Genomic DNA, 18,609 nt, shown 5'->3' with positions numbered 1-18,609 from the left:
AATAAACTACAGCTTTAGATTGGTTGATGGCAGCTGCAGCTCCCCCACTAATTAAGAATAAAGTGAACCTAATAGCTTTAACAACAAACGGCAGTGAGATTTACTGGTGCAACAAAGCGCACAATTTTAATAGCAAACACATTAATTTCTTCAAAGTCTCCTTGAAAGGCAGTTGGTTCGAATTACGTTAATACCCAGAACAGAACCTGCTATTAGTGCTTTGTGGCAGAAATCTTTGAGGTAAAATGTGCTGGTTTTTTCTGCGAGGAAAGTGTAGATTCAGATGATCGTTGCTGCAGAACTGCACATCCTCATGACGGGTGGGATTTTTCTCCAGCTTTTCTTACCTCTGTGCTCAGTTTTATTGACATGTTTACCTCTGTCAGGGATGATGTTTCCACTTGTGATGGTTTATTTGACAGGAAAGCTGCAGTGGAGCTTGAGAAGTTCCAGATTATTGTCAATTTTTCTTTTTTTTAAAAAAAACAAAACAAATGTACAGCTCTGATTCTGTTTTTTTTTTATTCTAAATCCTATTTTAATTACATTTGTTTGTAAGATTAAGATATGAAAGATCTCAAAACAATATTGGTGCATGTATTTTTTTTTTTTTTTTCTCTTCACGGCTCACATCTCCAGTCTGCGTTTATAGTTGAAATGCTGCGTTGGTGGCATGCCATTTATCAGAACATGTTTGAACAAATTGCTTTCACACACGGCTTGAACAAATTGCTCTTTCTGTGTCTTCCTTGTTAGCGGCGGCGCTGCTGCCAGTAAAGGCCTGAAGATGAGCTTAAAACTGTCTGCTCCTCTCACATTAGCGGAGCTTTGATTTGATTAGTCAGAACAGAACATTAACCCGGCTCTGACCGAGCCTCGTTCTGTTGTCTCGAGCAATGTTTCCACCTTCTGTTGCCATTGACTCTAATGTAAATTTAGCTGCGAGGAAACGCACAGCGAGCTCAGTTTTGATGCCTTATGTAGGTCAATTCTTCTTCAGCGCTCACTGCTTAGCTTTGTGATGAGTGATTTCATTTTGTGAGGCAACTGCAGTTTTATTATTCATACTCCGAAAAAGACTGCGGTTCATTAAAGCGTGACACTGTCATTTTCCGGCTTGAAGAACTGTTATTTTCTTTTCCTTAAATTGGAACAAAACTGAACATTCAGTCCTGGTCTGAACAGTTTTTCCCACATCTCTCAAAAATGTTGTGCTTCGTTTCAAAACGCTGTTGTTTTGTTTTGTTTCTTTAGCACTTCCAGGCATAGATGAATATGTCAGTACTCTTTCACAGTCGTCAAGAAAACACAACTAATGTGGCCGGAGCCAAAAAGCTCAGATTTTTGTCTTTTCATTCCATGAAACTTCTTCCAGAAACTTTGAGGCTCTTCAGCATGCTTTTTTGGCAAATTCCTGTGGGCTCTTTTGTGATTTTTCTGCCAAAAGTGGAGCCCTTTTGGGTCTTCTTCCATGGAGCCCATTATGATTCATAATGCGACGGATGGAGCGATCAGAAAGTGATGTACTTTGACCTTGGAGTTTGGCTCTAATGGTTCTGGATGATTTCCTTGGCTCTTTTTCTACCATCCACACCTGGGGTTGCATTTTCTCTTTCGCCTATGTCCTGGGAGGTTTGCTACATTCCCATGAACCTTATAATATTGGCAGCTGTGGTCACAGGAACGTGAAGCTGCTTGGAGGTTATTTTCTAGCCTTTATCTTTAACATTTATACCTATAATTTTTTTTCTGAGCTCCTCAGAAAGCTCTTGCCTTTGCTTTTTCTGCTCCATTCAATGTGGTGCTCACAATATTACCAAAATACTCATTTACCTGGGATACTAAGGTCAGACACTTAGTTTGAAACATGACTGTAATGCGAGGATTAATGGTCCCCTTATGGGTAGCAACAAATTTGTTCATACTGTTTTAGCATATATTTGTAAAATAAACTAAAAGCATGCAGATGCATATTACATTTGCTTTTTACTGAATCACTTTTCATGAGAAATGAAGCATTGTTTCCCTGAGCTGTAAGGGTATCCGCGTCTGTATATTCACCTTTGAGCTGCTTATTTAGCTTAGCTTTCCAGGTATGGATTTGTTCAGACTTTTTCTCATTGTTGGAGACTAAAATTGGTATGTCGAAGTTCAGATTTAGTCCATTCGGGCTCTGCATTCCTAACAGGCTCCAGAATTGACCTGAGCACAGCGTAATTTCTCTCAAATGAAACCGTCGAACACATGGGGTGAGAAGCGTGAAATTGACCTCTGAGGAGAAACGGCGTGTTGGAGTTGCATTGTGAAGATTTCCATTCAGAGAATCCAGACTGAATTGATTTTGTTTGGATCTCTCCCCCTCTCTCTTTGTTTGTATGATGTGCGTATCACCTTAATGCCCTTACAAATATTACCTCGTGGTGGTTGCACTTTATCGGCTGCTGGATAATCACTAGTTGAGATAAAATCTTTTTTTTTTTCCTTTTTCTTTTTTCTTTTTTTCCCAGGAGTAGCTTATCCGTGTTTGTTGCTTCAGAGCTGCATGAGGTCCCATATAGCTTTATGGTTCTGTCTCTTCTGTTGATCTAATTGGATACACTCTGTTGCTTTCAATGAATCATTGCCGGACCCCTCTCTCGCCTCAAGTACTTACTTTTATTGAATGCAGGGTCCCCCTGAATCTTAAGGCACAACCCTTAAAATGTGCATTTGTCCCTTGGCTCTGGTCATTGATTCATTTTCTTTTCTTTTCTTTCATTTTTTACAGCTCTGTGCGTCAGGATCACTTTTATTCCTGCTGCAGATTATAGGTCTGCTTTTATGTCTCCAGAGAAAGGGCCACAAGTTCAGACCGATCTCCCCACTCCACTAATTGACTCCTAATTTGGCGAATGCACTTAAAGGCCGAATGAAAAAGCCGACTCTTCTTTGGTTTCGCATATAGATATGACATTTCCAGCCCTGCTCTGTATATCTGCCCTTGACCACTGTTGAAGCACTCAGCTCAGTGGTGGCCCGTCTGAAACAAAGGTGAAACAACACGGGTGTTTTGGCTTCTAACTCCTTCGAATTTTCTTCAACAACGACGCAAGCTTCTCGCTCAACTGCTAAATAAAAACAGCTGCAGGAAATCAGCTTTTTGCTGTGACAATCGAAGGCAAAGATTTTTTTAATTGCTTGCCATGCCGCAGAGTGGAAAGGCACGTGTTTTGCCTGTGGGTATTCAAATTGACTTGAGTGTATGATGTTTTAATGAGCCCACCGTGTGAATGATTTGTTGCAATTGTGTATGCTTGGAAGCCTAATTTGTTTTTGTTTTTTTTCTCCCCTCTGTGTTTTTGCAGTGGATGGATTCTCAGTCAATTCAGAGGCAGATTTAGGATTTTCCAGACAAATCAGGATGTCAAAGATCTCCAAGGCAGCGAAGGCTGTGAAGAAATTGGATACAGGCAACGTAATCCGAGCTATAGTGAGGTCAGGACAAGCAGTCCCCGGTCCCCCACTGGGCCCCATCCTGGGACAGGTAAATTACCTGCAATTTTACTTCTTGTTCCGTCTATTTGCTTGAAGTAATCACAAGTGTTACCTTAATTGTTGGAGCTGTGCTTCATTTTATTACCTGACCTTTCCCACACGGCTTTCATTAGCCGTGGGACAACCTGTTCTTTTCTTATTTTCACTTTGCCAATCACAGACTTCCTCCTTTCCCCTGACTGTACGCACCTATCTCCTCTCCATCTCCTCTTATAGCCAGGGTTTTATTTCTTATTCTAGTCGCACAGCTTCAAGTTCAGGTTTGTGCCACACATTGCCTGTGTGTGCAGCTGTTTTCTCAGTTTCCAGGCTAAAGACACTAACACCTCCATCAACAGCAGCTGTCCATGCACATTAGTCTTACTCTTTACAAGCCGGTAAATGAAATGGGACTGAACGTTTGAAGGTTTTGTCTTAAATTCTTGTGGTGTTGTTTCTGCTTCAATTGCTCCACAGAGACAACTGAGATTGTCTTGTTTTTATTGCTCAGGGATGCGTCACTGCAACTTCTTCCCCACTGAAGCCAATTCCAGCCAGAAAAATGTATGTGTTAGCTGGAAACAATAATAAGACAAGTCAGCAATCCTCAGACAAAGGCTAATTTAATATTTGTAGTAAATAAGATAATTGTTCTGTAACTTGACTGCTGATGTTTCTTTCTAATCACACAACTGAGATTTTTTTTTTTTTTTAATCTTTCTAGTAAAATTTTTATTTTAATTTTACACCATAAAGCAGCAATCTGCTCCTGCTTTAGTGGCCATTACGCTATTAAAGGTTGATTGTCCTTTTCGATATTGAATGAAAGCAGCTGCGTGGCTCATTCTGTACATACAAATGATCTAGTTATCCTCTTTAATGGACAGTACTCATCAGCCCCAAATGCTGCTGCAAACTTGGAAACCAGATCAATTCTCACAGCTAATCCATCTCTTTGACTTAATGGTGACATCCAGACAGGAGGGAGGAGACGTGAACAAAAGCCGGCAGAAATATTTCAGAAAAATGCAAATGTAAGGATTAAAGAAAGGAGATAAATAATGACATTAGGCTTTTCTTATCTGCACTGGCAGTTTGCACCATTATTTTAGGCCTGTGTTTAAAGTGATGTCTTACAAGCTGAAGAACTGAAACAACTCTGAGTTTGTTGCATCACAGAAGCAAAACTGTTTTTGTTTTACCCCACAGCCAAACACAAATGATTAAAACAGTTGCCAAGTGTATAAAATAGGATTTTCTAAATCATAAAACGGATCTGCTCTGAGATGTTGGAGGCATCTCCACGGAGGACGCTGACTGACAGACGGCTGACCAGAGCCGAGTTTGTTTGAATTGAACCAAACGGCTTAAATCACAAACTGCGGATATTAAATATTTCGGTCACCTTCCAGCTGCAGATGTAAACAAACTGGATGCCACAAAGCTGGTCTCAGATATCCAGCTTTATTTGTTCCAGACTCGGAGAGCTGGTGTTCAGGTGGAAGCTGGATCTCCTTCTCAGTATTCCTCAGCAGGTTGTCAGAAACACAGCTGTGTGGCATAATTAGTTCCAGGCTGAGATGTTTCAGCAGGCCGGTTTATGAGAGAGTTGGCTTTTGGTTGCCTTTAAAAACTTAATATAGAAGTTTTATTATGTATATTTCCGACCTGCCTAAAAGTCCTGAACAGGAAACCATAAAAAAACCTCCATTATAGGTTGTTTTACGGCAGCCATTTTGACTTCAGCAAGTCAGATGAGCAAAGGTGTGTTAACAGGTTGCCACGTCTGCAGCTGTTCTCCAAGACGTGCAAAAGCAGAACTCGTTAAAATACGTGGTCCTGTCCTGCTCTTTCAAGTCACATTTTGTCCCAATGTTCACTGGAACACAGTTCTTCTGCTTCTTCTTCTGCTTTTTCAGCAAAGTCGTTCAATTTCCAGCATTCAGTCTTGCTGTAAATTATCATCCTCTACATCAGCATCTAAAAGATTTGGATGCTTGACTAAAATATATCTAACTGTAAATAATTTGATCAAATGCGACCTGATTTTAAAAGGGTATAAAGTTTGAGATGAAACGTTAATACATATATTTTCAGAATGGTTACTTTTTACATTTATTTTTGTTTTCCAAAGTTTCCAACCAAGAAAATAAAAAGCAAATATTTGCCCTGCTCTGTTCTAAGTGCTGACCAGCCAGCAGCAAAGTACTGTTGTTTCCAAATGCACAACGTTGCATGCCATTGCACAGTTTTGTTTATTTTTCCCTGTAAAAGGCTTCTAGCTGTGTGACATCCTTGAAGTGCTTATTTTGTTAGATTTGATGTTTGGGGGGCCTGTTAGGGCCAAAGTCAAACCTGCTCTTTGTGGCTCTTGAGGTACTTTTTTATAAACTTTGTTTTTTTTTGCCCCCACCGTGATCATTCAGCTTTAGAAACTATCCTCTGTTTTTATCTTTTGTTTTTTGTCTTTATATCAGACCATCCCACCCTTAGGTTGCAGTTTACAGAGAAAAGGTTATCACGTTTTAAGAGCTTGAACCCACCTCCTCTTCCTTTTGGGTTGGAAAAACAACCCTTCATTTATAAGTTATCTAAAAAGCTGCTAATTAAATTTTTTTTGGAAGCAGGATTACAGATGAATAATTTAAGATTTACATCAAGTAGCTCTGTTCAGAGCTGAGTAATTCAGCCTCCTATCATCCCTGCAGCTGCTTCCATACCTTGTCTTTTTTTTTTCTCCTAAATTTTAAATGATTTATAAAGACAGAGTTTGTGTGGTGGCTTAGCAGATGGCGGTCTTTCTTTAATGAACGAGTTTCACTAAGTAATTCAGTGTGAGAAAGAAGAGCTTTTTTAACATCACAGGAGTGAAGAGGTTGTACGTCTTGCTGGTTTGCCATGCTGGAAAACATTTTATAAATGGATCACATGATTAAACAGAGCAAAAATAACTTGCATTCAAGTCTGCAGCTCTTCTCAGCTCTACTGAGCACATCGACCTCTTTACGCTCATTATTTTGGTTTTTAAGCTTTCATCTTTGTGGTTTGGTTCAGTCTCGCTGCTGCTGAAAGTGATTGTTGTAGTGGAGCATTTAGCAGCTAAGTGTTCGGAGTAAATCTGACTCAGAATCATCAGAAACAGGACTCCTGTCTGTGTTCTGGATGTCTAAATAAGATGCTTTTTCCTTTAAAAAAAAGAAAAACAGCCACATAAAATTAAACATTGATAGGAAAGTATTGGTTATTTACAGATTCTGTTGCTTTGCAGTCATCAGAAGAAGCACAGCAGAGTTGAGTGGCATTAGGAAAAATTACTCTGCCTTCCTTGAAGGAATGCTTATCACCCGCCGGCTTTTCAGGCCAGAGTTGTGACCGTTTTGGTCATGGCTTAAATCAGGGGTGTCAAACCCAGTGACGCAAGGGGGCCACAATTAAAAATTTGGTCCTAGCCAAAAGCCAATTACGATCAATATTTATTAAAAATTACATAAATTAACCTTGGTTTTAGATGTATTATGTCAAATCACTCATAGAAATAACAATTACCTTTTCCCAGTCATAGATTATACAGAATTTAAAGCAAACGTACTTTAATGAACACAGACAAATAGATCAAACTTCAAAAAGCACATCATTAGCAGTCATTTCTTACGTCTCACTCAGCTTTTAAATTAATTTTTTAACATTAAAACAAATTTTTATAAAAAGCCATCAACAAAAACCTGATCATACAGAAATTAAAACTATATATTGTTTGCTTCTAAGTCACTGTCAAGAGAAAACTTCATTAATTAGGATCAGTTTTTTAAAGCAAAATAAGAATCAGAGACTCGATCTGTCCCAGACTAGAGGGCCGGACCTAATGAAATCTAAACGTTATCTTGGGGGCCGGATGAAATGTTACAGAGGGCCGGATATGGCCCACAGGCCTTGAGTTTGACACGTGTGGCTTAAAGTTAAAGTTTTGCACTACTGGGATGTCGCCTCCAGAGTGTTATGACTCTCAGCTTCTAACATCATATTTTAGCTCCGTATGTGTGAAGTTGGCTGAGTTGTCTCCAGTTTTGCATTTATTAATGTGGATTAGCTGTTGCTGCCATCTTGAATTTGTTTGACTCTAAAAGTTAATCAGTTGTAAATCTACATCAAATGATTACTTTCTTCCAAGTTTCATTGAAATTCATCGAGCGTTTCTTGGTGTTTTGGTCGCAGACGGACGCACGCCTGCGAACACAGACGAGGTGAAAACATAATCTCCTTTTTAGACTCGGCATTGGACAATAATTATGATCTAAAAGCCTTTTATTCTAGTTTCAGTCTAATAAATTTTAATGGGGGTGGGGGGTAAAGTGTTTTAAATTATTCAAACCAACAACTGCAGGAAAAGAAATACTCACCTGCTTTTGACTCTGGAGTGTCGTCATGCCAACACTGATTTTAAAAAAGCAGACAACACAGAATACAAAGAGTCCGTGGCTCGATAGACAGAAACGCATCAAACAGCTCGACAATACTGTTAGTCCCACTGTGCCGTTAATCTTCCGTTCTTCACTTTTTCACTTGAGAAACTTGTTGATGTCAGAAAGAGTTCATACAATTCCACTTCTTGCAATTTCAACATATTTTGCTCTGAAAAATCTTTATGCTTTCCAGCATGTTCGCTTCCAAAGGGGATAAAAAAAAAGTTTATAATGTCCAGATAAAGCACCACTTCACTGTAAAGTAATAAAGTGAATTTATGCTTTAATTTTAGCCCATTTAAATGTCTTTTATCTCTGCTCGCAATTTAGGCTCTGCCAAGTGAAAAGACTATATGAAACCAGTTTTATTATCTGTGCTCTATTTATCAGTTATATGTGATAAATTATTTAAAGATTTTTACTGATCATATTTAAGGCATAGCTAAATCTTTTCCCCCTCTTATCCACACATGGAAATTTCCGTTTCTTCTGAAGCAGAGCCGGGAATTCACTTTTTTATTTCTTTTTTTTTTTTTTTTGCAGGTTGATTGAAGACTAAATGCGCAGCTTATTACCTAATTTTGCATACCATAAATCATTTAATCGCATTTATCATTGAATTATGTTAGGGTTTTTTTTAAGCAGAAATCTGTTCTTGGCTGCCAGTCGTCGTGTTTTTACGGACAGCTTTAAGCACATTTCTGTTTAATCCCTGGTATCATGTGAAACCTGCCACTGTGACTTGATGCGTCAACATCGTGTGGTATTTTTGGGCTCGTTTCTAAACGCATCACAGCTGGAATGTGATAAATTTGACTAACCTGTAATTGGTAACATGGATCCTAAATTCAGTGGTTTATTTTCCCAGCCTCAACAAGTTTGCAGTGTGGTTTTTCCTGCCTGCCTCGGTCTCTGTGCCGCGTTGTACCTTTGAACGCGTGTTCCTTGCTGTTTCCTGTCAGAATATTCTGTTTGAGTGAGGGGGATGTTAAATAATGCATGCCAGACTACACTGAAATTATTTTATATGTGAGAAATTTTTCCCAGTTGGAGTTGTTGAAAATAATTCTATTTAATATTAATATTTTTGTGTTTTGACGTTAGAGTTATAGTTTAGACAAACAGTAAAAAGCCGATGGTGTTGAGTTCCTTGGTTTTTCTTCAAATATCCCTCTCCCCTTTTCACAATGTGTGTATATTTTGTTCTTTTACTCACGTGAGGCTAATTAACATATAACAAGTGTCAGCACAACAAGAAACTGTGGTGAATTAAAGTTTACTCACCTCAAATCGTGCAGCTGAAAAACCCTCTAATGAAACAACGGATTTGGGTTCAGAGATGTGTGCTGCTGCTAATTCTGCAAGCTGGGGATCTTTGTTTCTTTAGGTTTATTGCAGCAACGTTGAGCTCAGCCATGATCATAGTTTTCACTTTATAATCCTTTCAAAATAAACTGCAAACAGATCCTGACACATTCTGGAGTTTTCTTTCTTTATCTTTTAACGGGTTGGTCAATAAAAGGAACTTGGCTGGAAAAGCAACTTGGAGTATCATCACCAGGTCCTGGTGTTTATAAAAAGAAAAGAAGTCAAATTTGCCCATTTTAACTAGACTTTTATTTTTCAGAAATTACTGCTTACTCCGGGTGCTCCGGTTTCCTCCCACAGAGCAAAAACAAGCGTGTTAGGTTTATTGGCAACTCTAAATTGCCACCAGGTGTGAGCGTGAACGGTTGCCTGTCTCGTTTGTCTCTGTTATGGACTGTTGACCTGTCCAGGGTGTCCCCCGCCTCTCGCCCAATGATTGCTGACAATAAGCACCAGCTGCCCTGTAACCCTGCATGGAAAGCAGATAAAGAAAGTAGTTCTTCCCTTTAGTAATGTAATTTTACATGTTTGGATTTAAGCCCTTGTCACAGTTTCTTATTTTGCCACATATGCTGGTATGTCCAGCATTTGTCCAATATGACAAAAATTAAGCACATTTTGTTAAACATCATCTCTTGTGACATATGTGCCGTGTTAACGGTGTGTGTTGTGTATAAAGGTTGGTGAAGTGGCGTTTCTTCATCAGAATTAACAAGCAGAGACTCCAGGTTGCAGCAGTGTTCAGGATTTTATTGGTACAGACACTCTGTACTGTCAAACAGATCTTACAATAAATCCAGCTTGCACAGCCCTTTTGAGACATTTTTATACCTTCATAATGCGTCACAGGACTTTACTTATCAACACATTCTGACCACACACGGTAACGAAGGCCGAATGCTTTTGTAAATTTGTCTAAACAAACTGAACTTCCTCAGCCTGGCCAACTCATTCTTCCACTCATTCCATTCATTTTTCATCCCTAAGCTAAGCGGACCTTTATTCACTACTTTCTGACATGAATTCTTCTGATACAAGTCATAAATTCTCCTTCATTGGAAAAGTTACAGCATACCACATACTCCCTTATACTAATATCCACATCATTGTTGCTGGTGTGGCGTTTTCTCCTTACCTGCGACCTTGTTGCTGCTTATTTGTTGCGTTCACAGGTAGTTTTAAAGGAAAGGCCCACAATGCGGTTGTCATGCAAGCTATTTTTATAAGCTTCAGATGTTTAGAGTGAGTTTTGACAGAGTTCACATTAAAGACTTTCGATGTGAATGATGAAAGAAGTCATGTGCGAGTCTCGCTGCCGCCTTGAGGAGTAATGTGTCATCGTTTTGTAGTTTATCCAGTTTAAGCGCACCCGTAAGCCTCGACAACAGCTGTTTGTTCCATAAGGAACATCACAACAAGCAACACCTGTGCATTGCGCCAACAACCCGCCTGCAGAAAGGATCCACGTCAGTAAAGGCCAGAGATCTATATCCAACCAGTGCTGTTTGCCCTGTGAAGCATGAGATTGTGTAATTTTATTACTGGGTCACCGCAACACTTAATTCATTATTTAAATGCGTATGTGGCATTTTAAAGTAGCTGCGCCAATGCCAAAGAATTTCTGAAGACAATTGATAAATTTTCAACGACCTGGTGCGACCACTGCGCTGGAGTGTCGACTTTGTGAAACGACAATGTTTGTGACGTTATTTTCTTACAGCTGCAGCTTTTAATACTCTGTAGAAGCACGGCTTAAAGTTTGAAGTCATTTAGACCAAAAGATTTCTGTAATTTTTGCTTTCCACGCGAGCACAATATGTTTGAAATAAAGCATGAGAAATGGGCAGACTTTCAGTTTCATTTAAAGAAAATGAGCAAAATTAAAAAAATGTTTGCAGACATTTTCTAAAATACTTTGTCAGTAATCATTTCAAGGCAAGGACTGCCTGAAGTCTAAGCCTTAAGAAATCTTTGTGGCACTTTGATTAGCCTTTACATGAACTGTCCTCGGTTGTGTTTTATCAATTGTGAGACTCACTGCTTTTAGTTTTGACTTAATAATGTAACCTTGACTTATTTATCAGGCGAATTACTTCTGTTGTGAAGAAAACTCCACTTCCTGACCTTCAGAAAACTTCTTGGATGCTCTCAGTTTTGGATCATCATTCATCTGTGCTCTGAAGCCTCATTTCATCATTCAAAGCTTTGCTGCGTTTGGCAGAATCAGATCCAACAGAATCTCCCTAAACACTTCATAATTCATCCGGCTGCTTTTGTTTTCTGTCACATCATCAATAAACATGAGTCACCCAGTGTCATTGGAAGCCATGCAGCCCCATCAAACTGCCTTCACATGGTTTTCAGATAAGATTCCAGCTTCAGATCATGAACAGTCCAAGCTTTCTCTTTACTTTTTCTTTCTGTATCTCTGCTACAGATTTAAAGAATGCTTGGGCAGAATTGGCCAGGCTTGTGAAGCCACTTTTATTTTTTGGAAAACTTAAGCCCAACCTTTTTAATGAGGCTTAGAAACATGGTGAATACCTACACTTCTGTTCATGAAAGTTCTTCCTTCTGCCTGCAAACTGGAGAGTGTTCTTCATGTGGGTTCATTATGTGAAGTTTTTCCATTTCTGTAGAATAATTCCTGCAGTTACCTTTTTCATCTGCTTTGGGTCCTTCGTGCTGCCAAGTTCACCAGTCTCTTCTTTTAATCTCTGAGTCAATCAAATATTGGATTTGCACAGTCTTAATGCTCTTAGTACCAGTCTAGTGAATACGTTGTGCCTGTTTAACATCCACTGAAAGCTTCTGACTTCTTCTTGTGAGTTCACGGCTGCTGTTTTTTTTTTTACTGTTCGGCTGGTTAAGAAATAACAGAGCAGGAAACGACTTTTTGAGCTCCTGGAAAAAAAGCAGAATCTTCATTTCAAAGAGCTGTAGTTCCTGAAACCTTCCAAAAAATCTGAATATGAAAACCCTGAAATTAAAACTGGATTCCTGCATTTTAGTCCCAAATGTTTAAAAACATCCCAGTTTAAGTCAACATTTTTGAAAAGTTTTTTTTAGTTACTTTACAGATTAAAATTATCATTTTAAAATGCAATCAAGGAGCCAATTAAGATGCATTATTAATACCAAGTTTTATATCTTAAAATCAGTGGTTTAAAGGTTTTCAACCCACAAAATAATAATGTCAACCCAACTAATGCTGGTTTAAGTGGACAGACATCGCTAATAAACAAAATCAACAACAGCACTATGACATTATAAACTGCCTTAACAACTATTTGACTACTTTTATCCATTATAGACTGTTTTTCAATATCTTGGGGCAGTTATTGTACAAATGGTATATTAGCAATCATTATCTCTCACTTCCAACAAACATTCAGAGCACTAACAGGGCACTCAAGGTTTCGCAGTGTCATACAAGATTACCCATGAAGTTATTTTCAAGATTTGACCAAAACAGTTACAATTCTCCTAATATAAGATGATCTCCGTCTAAAACATGAAAGTCAGCAGGTGATGTCCATTTCTTGAAGAAATTCTGGGCCTTCAGCTTTCAAAACGATTTTGTTTGATCAAGATCGTCTCAGCACATGACCCACTGATGGGTTCTGACCCAAACTTTGGGAACCGTTGGTTTAGAAACAAATAAAGTAGTTAAAATTCGTCCCACATTTAGAGGACTTACACTTTGATGCATCACTCAGGATAATCTAAGACCTTAATGTTCTGAAATAAAGTTTTCTACATCATTATTTTAATCACATATTTGCACATGTGACTTCTTACAAACTATTTCTACTCTTTTTATAAATTAGGTTCTGTTTAGTTTACAGTAATCAAAAGAAAGCAGCAACTAAGAAGAGCTGGAATCCACAGCTGCGTGACATTTGCGTTTGATAATTATTTAAAATGATTAAGCAATAATCCCAATTTGTTTGCAGTTAATTTTCTGTGAATTGACTAATCATTCAAGCTGTGTTTCTCATTTAGAAAATTAGATTTGGATCTCAGCCTCAGGTAAATGTCACATCTGAGACCGGTATTAGTATGCGTTTGTCTCCACTATTGCATTGCATATCAGATTCGTTTGCATCATCTCTTCTCGAAGAGTTTACTTTGAAGTCCTCTCCCAAAGCGGTGTGCTACGTTGAATCATTTAGACATCTGTCCGTTAAATGTGCTCTTTCAGTGTGGGTAGGTGTATTTGAGCTCATATGCATACCGTGGCCACTTCCAACGTCAGGAGTAATGAGGTTATATCGGTTGTAGGAAAGCACTCAGTCAAGCAACACAGAGCCATATGTTTGCCGAAAGGTGCCACACTTTTTTTTGGACCATTTTGAAAGGCATTGTTACCGGGACGCTGTGATTTGCCTTTGTGTCTGTTTGTGCTCCAGCTCTAAATATGTGGTGGAAACTGTAAATAAATGGCAGTCGGCACCTATTCTGCTTCAGGCAGTGGCCTCGGCCCTTTAATCTTAGCCATCTTCTTCTCTCTTTCTTTCTTTTCTTTTCTCCCTTGGCTCTGACTAACCACCCTTGACAGGGGAAGTGCAGAAAGGTAGGCTGCCTGTCGGCTGCAGGGCAAATTCGAACAAACGAGGGAAATAAAAGAAGGAATGGGAGACAAAAAAGAGAAACTGACAGCTTTGGTATATGAGAATAATTACAAGCTGGAGTGAAATTAGCTCAGTCGAATGGAGAGGAAGAATAAAGACCAGCGAAAGAAGAAAGAAAATAGGAGAACTGCTCATGTTATTTTCTTAAGGAGCAAGATATGAGAGTTGGAGGGAGCTGAGGGAAAAAGCGGAGCATTCTATCTGCAGCTTAACAGGTGTAACAAATTCTAGGAGGTAGTCATTTGCTGTGGCTGCCGCCTTTGCCGTAGTGGCTTTTAGTATAATAGAAATATGAGAAGTTGCCCAACAGGGACCGCATACAGAATGCATGTGTTTGAAACATACAGTGAACAAAGGCGAGAAGGATGAAAGGAAAAAAGTGGGCAATGCCTTCATGCCGTCTTCTACGCGGGTTATCCCTCTGTGGGTTCTCCCTAAAAAGTCACTGAACCAAAGAGAAATTCCCCGCAGAGACTTTAAATGAACATCTTCCTGTGAGGGAGAGTGTACATTAGTCCTAATACGTCCCTTAAATTGAGCACGTATCGGTAAGAATAAGTGTTTCCATTTTGACAAAAAGCCTCAGTTTCAATTAATGGGACCATTAAAGCTCGGAGGGGAAAACGGCAGGTGCATTCAGAGCAGCTCACTTTGAAATACAATAAAAAAAAATACAAAAAGATCACAGGCTTTTACAGTAAGCCTCGACATGCGCGCCCGTCGCATCAGGACCTCTCTTTCAACATTAAAGGCAGACAACACGCCGACACGTTCAAGGGCTACAGCGAGAGGATCCGGGCTGACGGGGGCCGCCGGCATAATTGTGATAAATGACGGCCTTTTCTCGTTCTGTGAAGCACAGAGCGCGCACATCTGCCTTCAATACGTGGGGAGGCTCCCGTACGCTTCAGATCAGCATGAGGAAAACGCATGTAAACACACAACTTCCTGTGACTTCAGAACGAGGGCTGATTGATTTTTATACACCGGAGACGTTACAAAAGGGAGAGTTATTTGTCCTGAAGGCCTGCTGGCTTTGAAGAATCTCGACTGAGTTCTGTTTTTCCTCCGTGTGTGCCAATAACGCTTAATAGCCAATGAACTGTCAACAGCAGGCGAGTATGAAACACTTTTATTAGTTTGCGCTCTGTTCTGGAGGTGCTGCTGACAACAGCTGTGGGGGGAGAAAAACCAAAAAAAAAACAAACACAGAACAGACATCAGATGTGTCCAAGTTTCACATCGAACATGTAGCGTTTTCACCTCACATCTCCACGAGGAAACAAGGCACTTGATCGTTACTGTACACCCTATACACCTGCAAGTTTGACCCTAAATCTGGTGATGCCCAACGTTCTGATGAATTTATAGATGAAAGCCCCCGTGTGTAGAACAATTCTAAATTAAAATGTTTCATCTTTTGAGGGAAAAAAAGAGATCAGAGACTTGGACGTGCAGCTGAACAGTTTTGCTCATCTTTTAGAAAAACGACAGACAGGTTTTCAGATCACAGATCACATCAAACATTTAAAAAAAGAACCGTAAAGGGATTACTTACATCGGTATTCAATCTTTGTAAACAATATAGTAAAATAGACCTGTTTGTTGGGTAGTTTGTGTTACAGTAGCATAAAGATGGACAAAAGATTCCTGTTGAACCCTGCCAGAGAAAGATTGCATCATTTCAGTGTCTTTCATTGTTGACATCTTAATTTATGCACACATTGTTTTAAAGATGCAAGTATATAATTTAGGACATTAACAGCAAATGTTAAAATGTTTCTCAAAGTAAATAACATGGTTTTTCACTTGCACAGTAAAGTAGTTTCCAGGTTATCAGTGTTCAAATTTGGCATTGAAGTCTCAAAAACCATTTCACCCAAGCAAAATGATGCAGTAACTCTTGATTCTCCTGATCCATATTTTCTGCCAGACAAGTGGAACAAAGAAGTGAAATCTGTCATTGTTCCTTTTGGATGGAGCGATAAACACAATGGGATTGTTATAAGCCTATTAAATGGACATTGTCACCTGTTATCACTGCATAGCAACAGCCAGGAGCTGCTCTTCTTTATCTCCTGCGAGGCTCAGTCAGGCATCATTATTCTTTCTGTTCAATGAGAAACAGAAAGCAGCCAAGATCGCTCAGACAACTTCCTGTGGTGGTTTCAAAAAGTGCATATATTTTAGCTGTTATCTCATGTAAGGTTCTGTTTTAAAAATGAGTTGAACCAAAATCAAACGGCGCTGAATATCCAGAGGCAGGCAGGAGCTTCAGAGCAAAGCTGATTCTTGTTTTAACCTTTTTTTTTTCCTGACATTTTGTAAAAGATATTGTAACATTTTGGTCCATTGACCTATGTAAGAGCATTGCAGAAATGAAATCATTTATAGATTTTCTTTTTTTTCTCCTTCTTTTAAGCCAGTCACCTGTCAATTCCTGTGTTTAAATAACTTGACCTTTCTGTCATGCTCCAATAAAGGTCACCGAGTTTGATTGTAGGCATGTTTGTCGACATGACCGGAGCAAATTTGGTAAAATTGAGATCGGCATTCCATCTTCTGGAGGAGAAGTGGTTTTTCAACAAAGAGAGTTCTAGCGCTTAAACCATAGCCAGTGATTAGCACCAATTTTTTCTGTTTCAAGCTCTGATGCGCCGACTTCAACATCAAATAACTGCTGCTTCAGCAGCTCCAACACTTCACCGAAAGAGAGAACCACATTCATCACGAGTTGGAGGCGCAATTATAGAGCCCAATGAGAATGCTGTGAGGGCCATATTTAAAAACTCAAGAGTTGGTTTTGTTAGTTGTCTGTAGAATCCAAAACAGAACAAGGTTACCGTTTAATGAAAAGTTGAATTAGCACCAGAATAACATGGCTTCATTGTCTCTCATCCTCCTGCTGTTTGTTTCTGTAATATTATCTATTTGTTTGCAACTCTGTTCATAAACATTGTCTGCTCTTTTATTATCACCAACTGGTATATATACAGTAGATCCAGCTTAAAATTTTAATATAGACACAGATAAATTTGTTGGTACCCTTCCACAATAATAAAAACTGATGTGACTGGCCAAAAAGCTCCAGTTTTGTCTCATCAGTCCCAGAAACATCTCCTGGACAAACGATAATGATCTGCCTGTGTTTCTGTGTGTGTTTGTGTGTGTGTGTGTGTGTGTGTGTGTGTGTGTGTGTGTGTGTGCGCCTGTCGGCTAACGCAACAGCTCATGAACCACTGGACAAAATTTTAATGAAACTTGCATCGGATGTAGGTCTAGAGTAAATAACAATAAGAAGTCAGAAACGCCGGTTGACAGCGTAAAGACTGTTCACAAAAGCAAACTGTGCTTTAAAGAAGAACTTGTAAAATAAACTGGACATCTGTTTGTGGGGATAATGAGACAAATCATATGATCTCTGACGATAAACTGTGAAAGTCAGAATGCAACAGACAAAAGATCGAACATTTCCAGAAAGATGTTTTAAGTGATGTAATGGCCTGACTCTGAAGTTTGTACAGCTTTAAATTGTCTCTAGGTGTGGCTGAGTGTGAAAGGTTGTCTGTCTCGTTTGTCTCTTGACTTTCGACCTGTCCAGGGCGTACCCCGTCTCTCACACAAACACTGCTTTAGATACACACCAGAAATCCTGCGACCCCGCGTGGAAAAGCGGGTAAAGAAAACAGATTGATGAATGAAGTTGGTTCTTCAGAGATTAAAACAGAATGAAACTGGTGCCAAGCAAGCAGAGGTCTTTGATTAGATGTTTGTTTGTTTATAGGATCAGTTAAGAATCGACTCCATCACCAGCATTGTGCAAGTACTAGAACCCTTTTAATGGCGAGTGCCTTCCTACCTTTGGTGATGTAACATGGACGGATGAGGCATTCCTTAATAAGTAGTCTTAAGGTGGTATCTCACGAGGCTGCGAATGTTGGAGACCAGTTGGCGACATAAACTGAGATTAAAATGGCACATTTTTACCTGCAGTCTCACTGAATTCTGAGTATTTGCAACCAACTGACTAGCAAACAACGCAACTGCATTTTGCGCAGCAAAATCTTTCAAATTTTGGCCTATTTTCTTGTGCACAGCTTGCAAAACTATATTCTAGGCCATGCACATTATTTCACTTCCTGCTGCATTCCACTTTGTACCCACCCTGGCAGCCGCCTCCACGTTTACGATTTAATCTACTGAAGTGCCCTTTTTAAATGAAAATAGGCATATTTAGAGCAGTTTTTTTATAATTATCATTTATCTTTGACGTGGTTTTAGACAGTTTTCAAGCAACAAGACTGTGAGCCTCTGCGGCTCAAGCAAGGAAATTGAGGACCTTTGCGAACTTCTCGAGACATTTTGGAGACTCCCTCGCAAATGCTGTTCACCAACTAGTCTCCAGCAGAACCAGCCCAGTGAGATACTGCCTTTAACGTCAGAAAATAGCTACTGAAAACAGCTCAAAATAAACATAAATCTAAATAAAGTTAACTACTGATCTTCAAATAATAGTATCTCTCTTCTGCATGGAACCGTAAATGTAACCAGACAGCAACAGAGAATTTGTCCCTACAGTGCTCCTAGATGTTGATTTTGTTGTTTTATTTACAGAGATTATTATCCTCCAGGAG

At 39.3% G+C, this 18,609-nt stretch overlaps 1 protein-coding gene across 1 annotated transcript in view; it reads left to right on the top strand.

Annotated features, from left to right (window-relative positions):
* The window catches only part of mrpl11 (mitochondrial ribosomal protein L11), a 60,310-nt gene that overhangs the window by 15,537 nt on the left and 26,164 nt on the right, over positions 1-18,609 (top strand). Inside the window, exon 2 of the mRNA XM_017408472.3 lies at positions 3,345-3,523. Coding sequence (XP_017263961.1) covers positions 3,401-3,523 — 123 coding nt within the window. The 5' untranslated portion in view covers positions 3,345-3,400. The remainder of the gene's footprint in view (positions 1-3,344; positions 3,524-18,609) is intronic.

Source organism: Kryptolebias marmoratus, linkage group LG9 (assembly GCF_001649575.2).
Source record: "Kryptolebias marmoratus isolate JLee-2015 linkage group LG9, ASM164957v2, whole genome shotgun sequence".
Lineage (NCBI taxonomy): Eukaryota > Metazoa > Chordata > Actinopteri > Cyprinodontiformes > Rivulidae > Kryptolebias > Kryptolebias marmoratus.
Note: the sequence above shows the minus strand (reverse complement) of the source record. Positions and strands in the feature narration are given on the sequence as shown.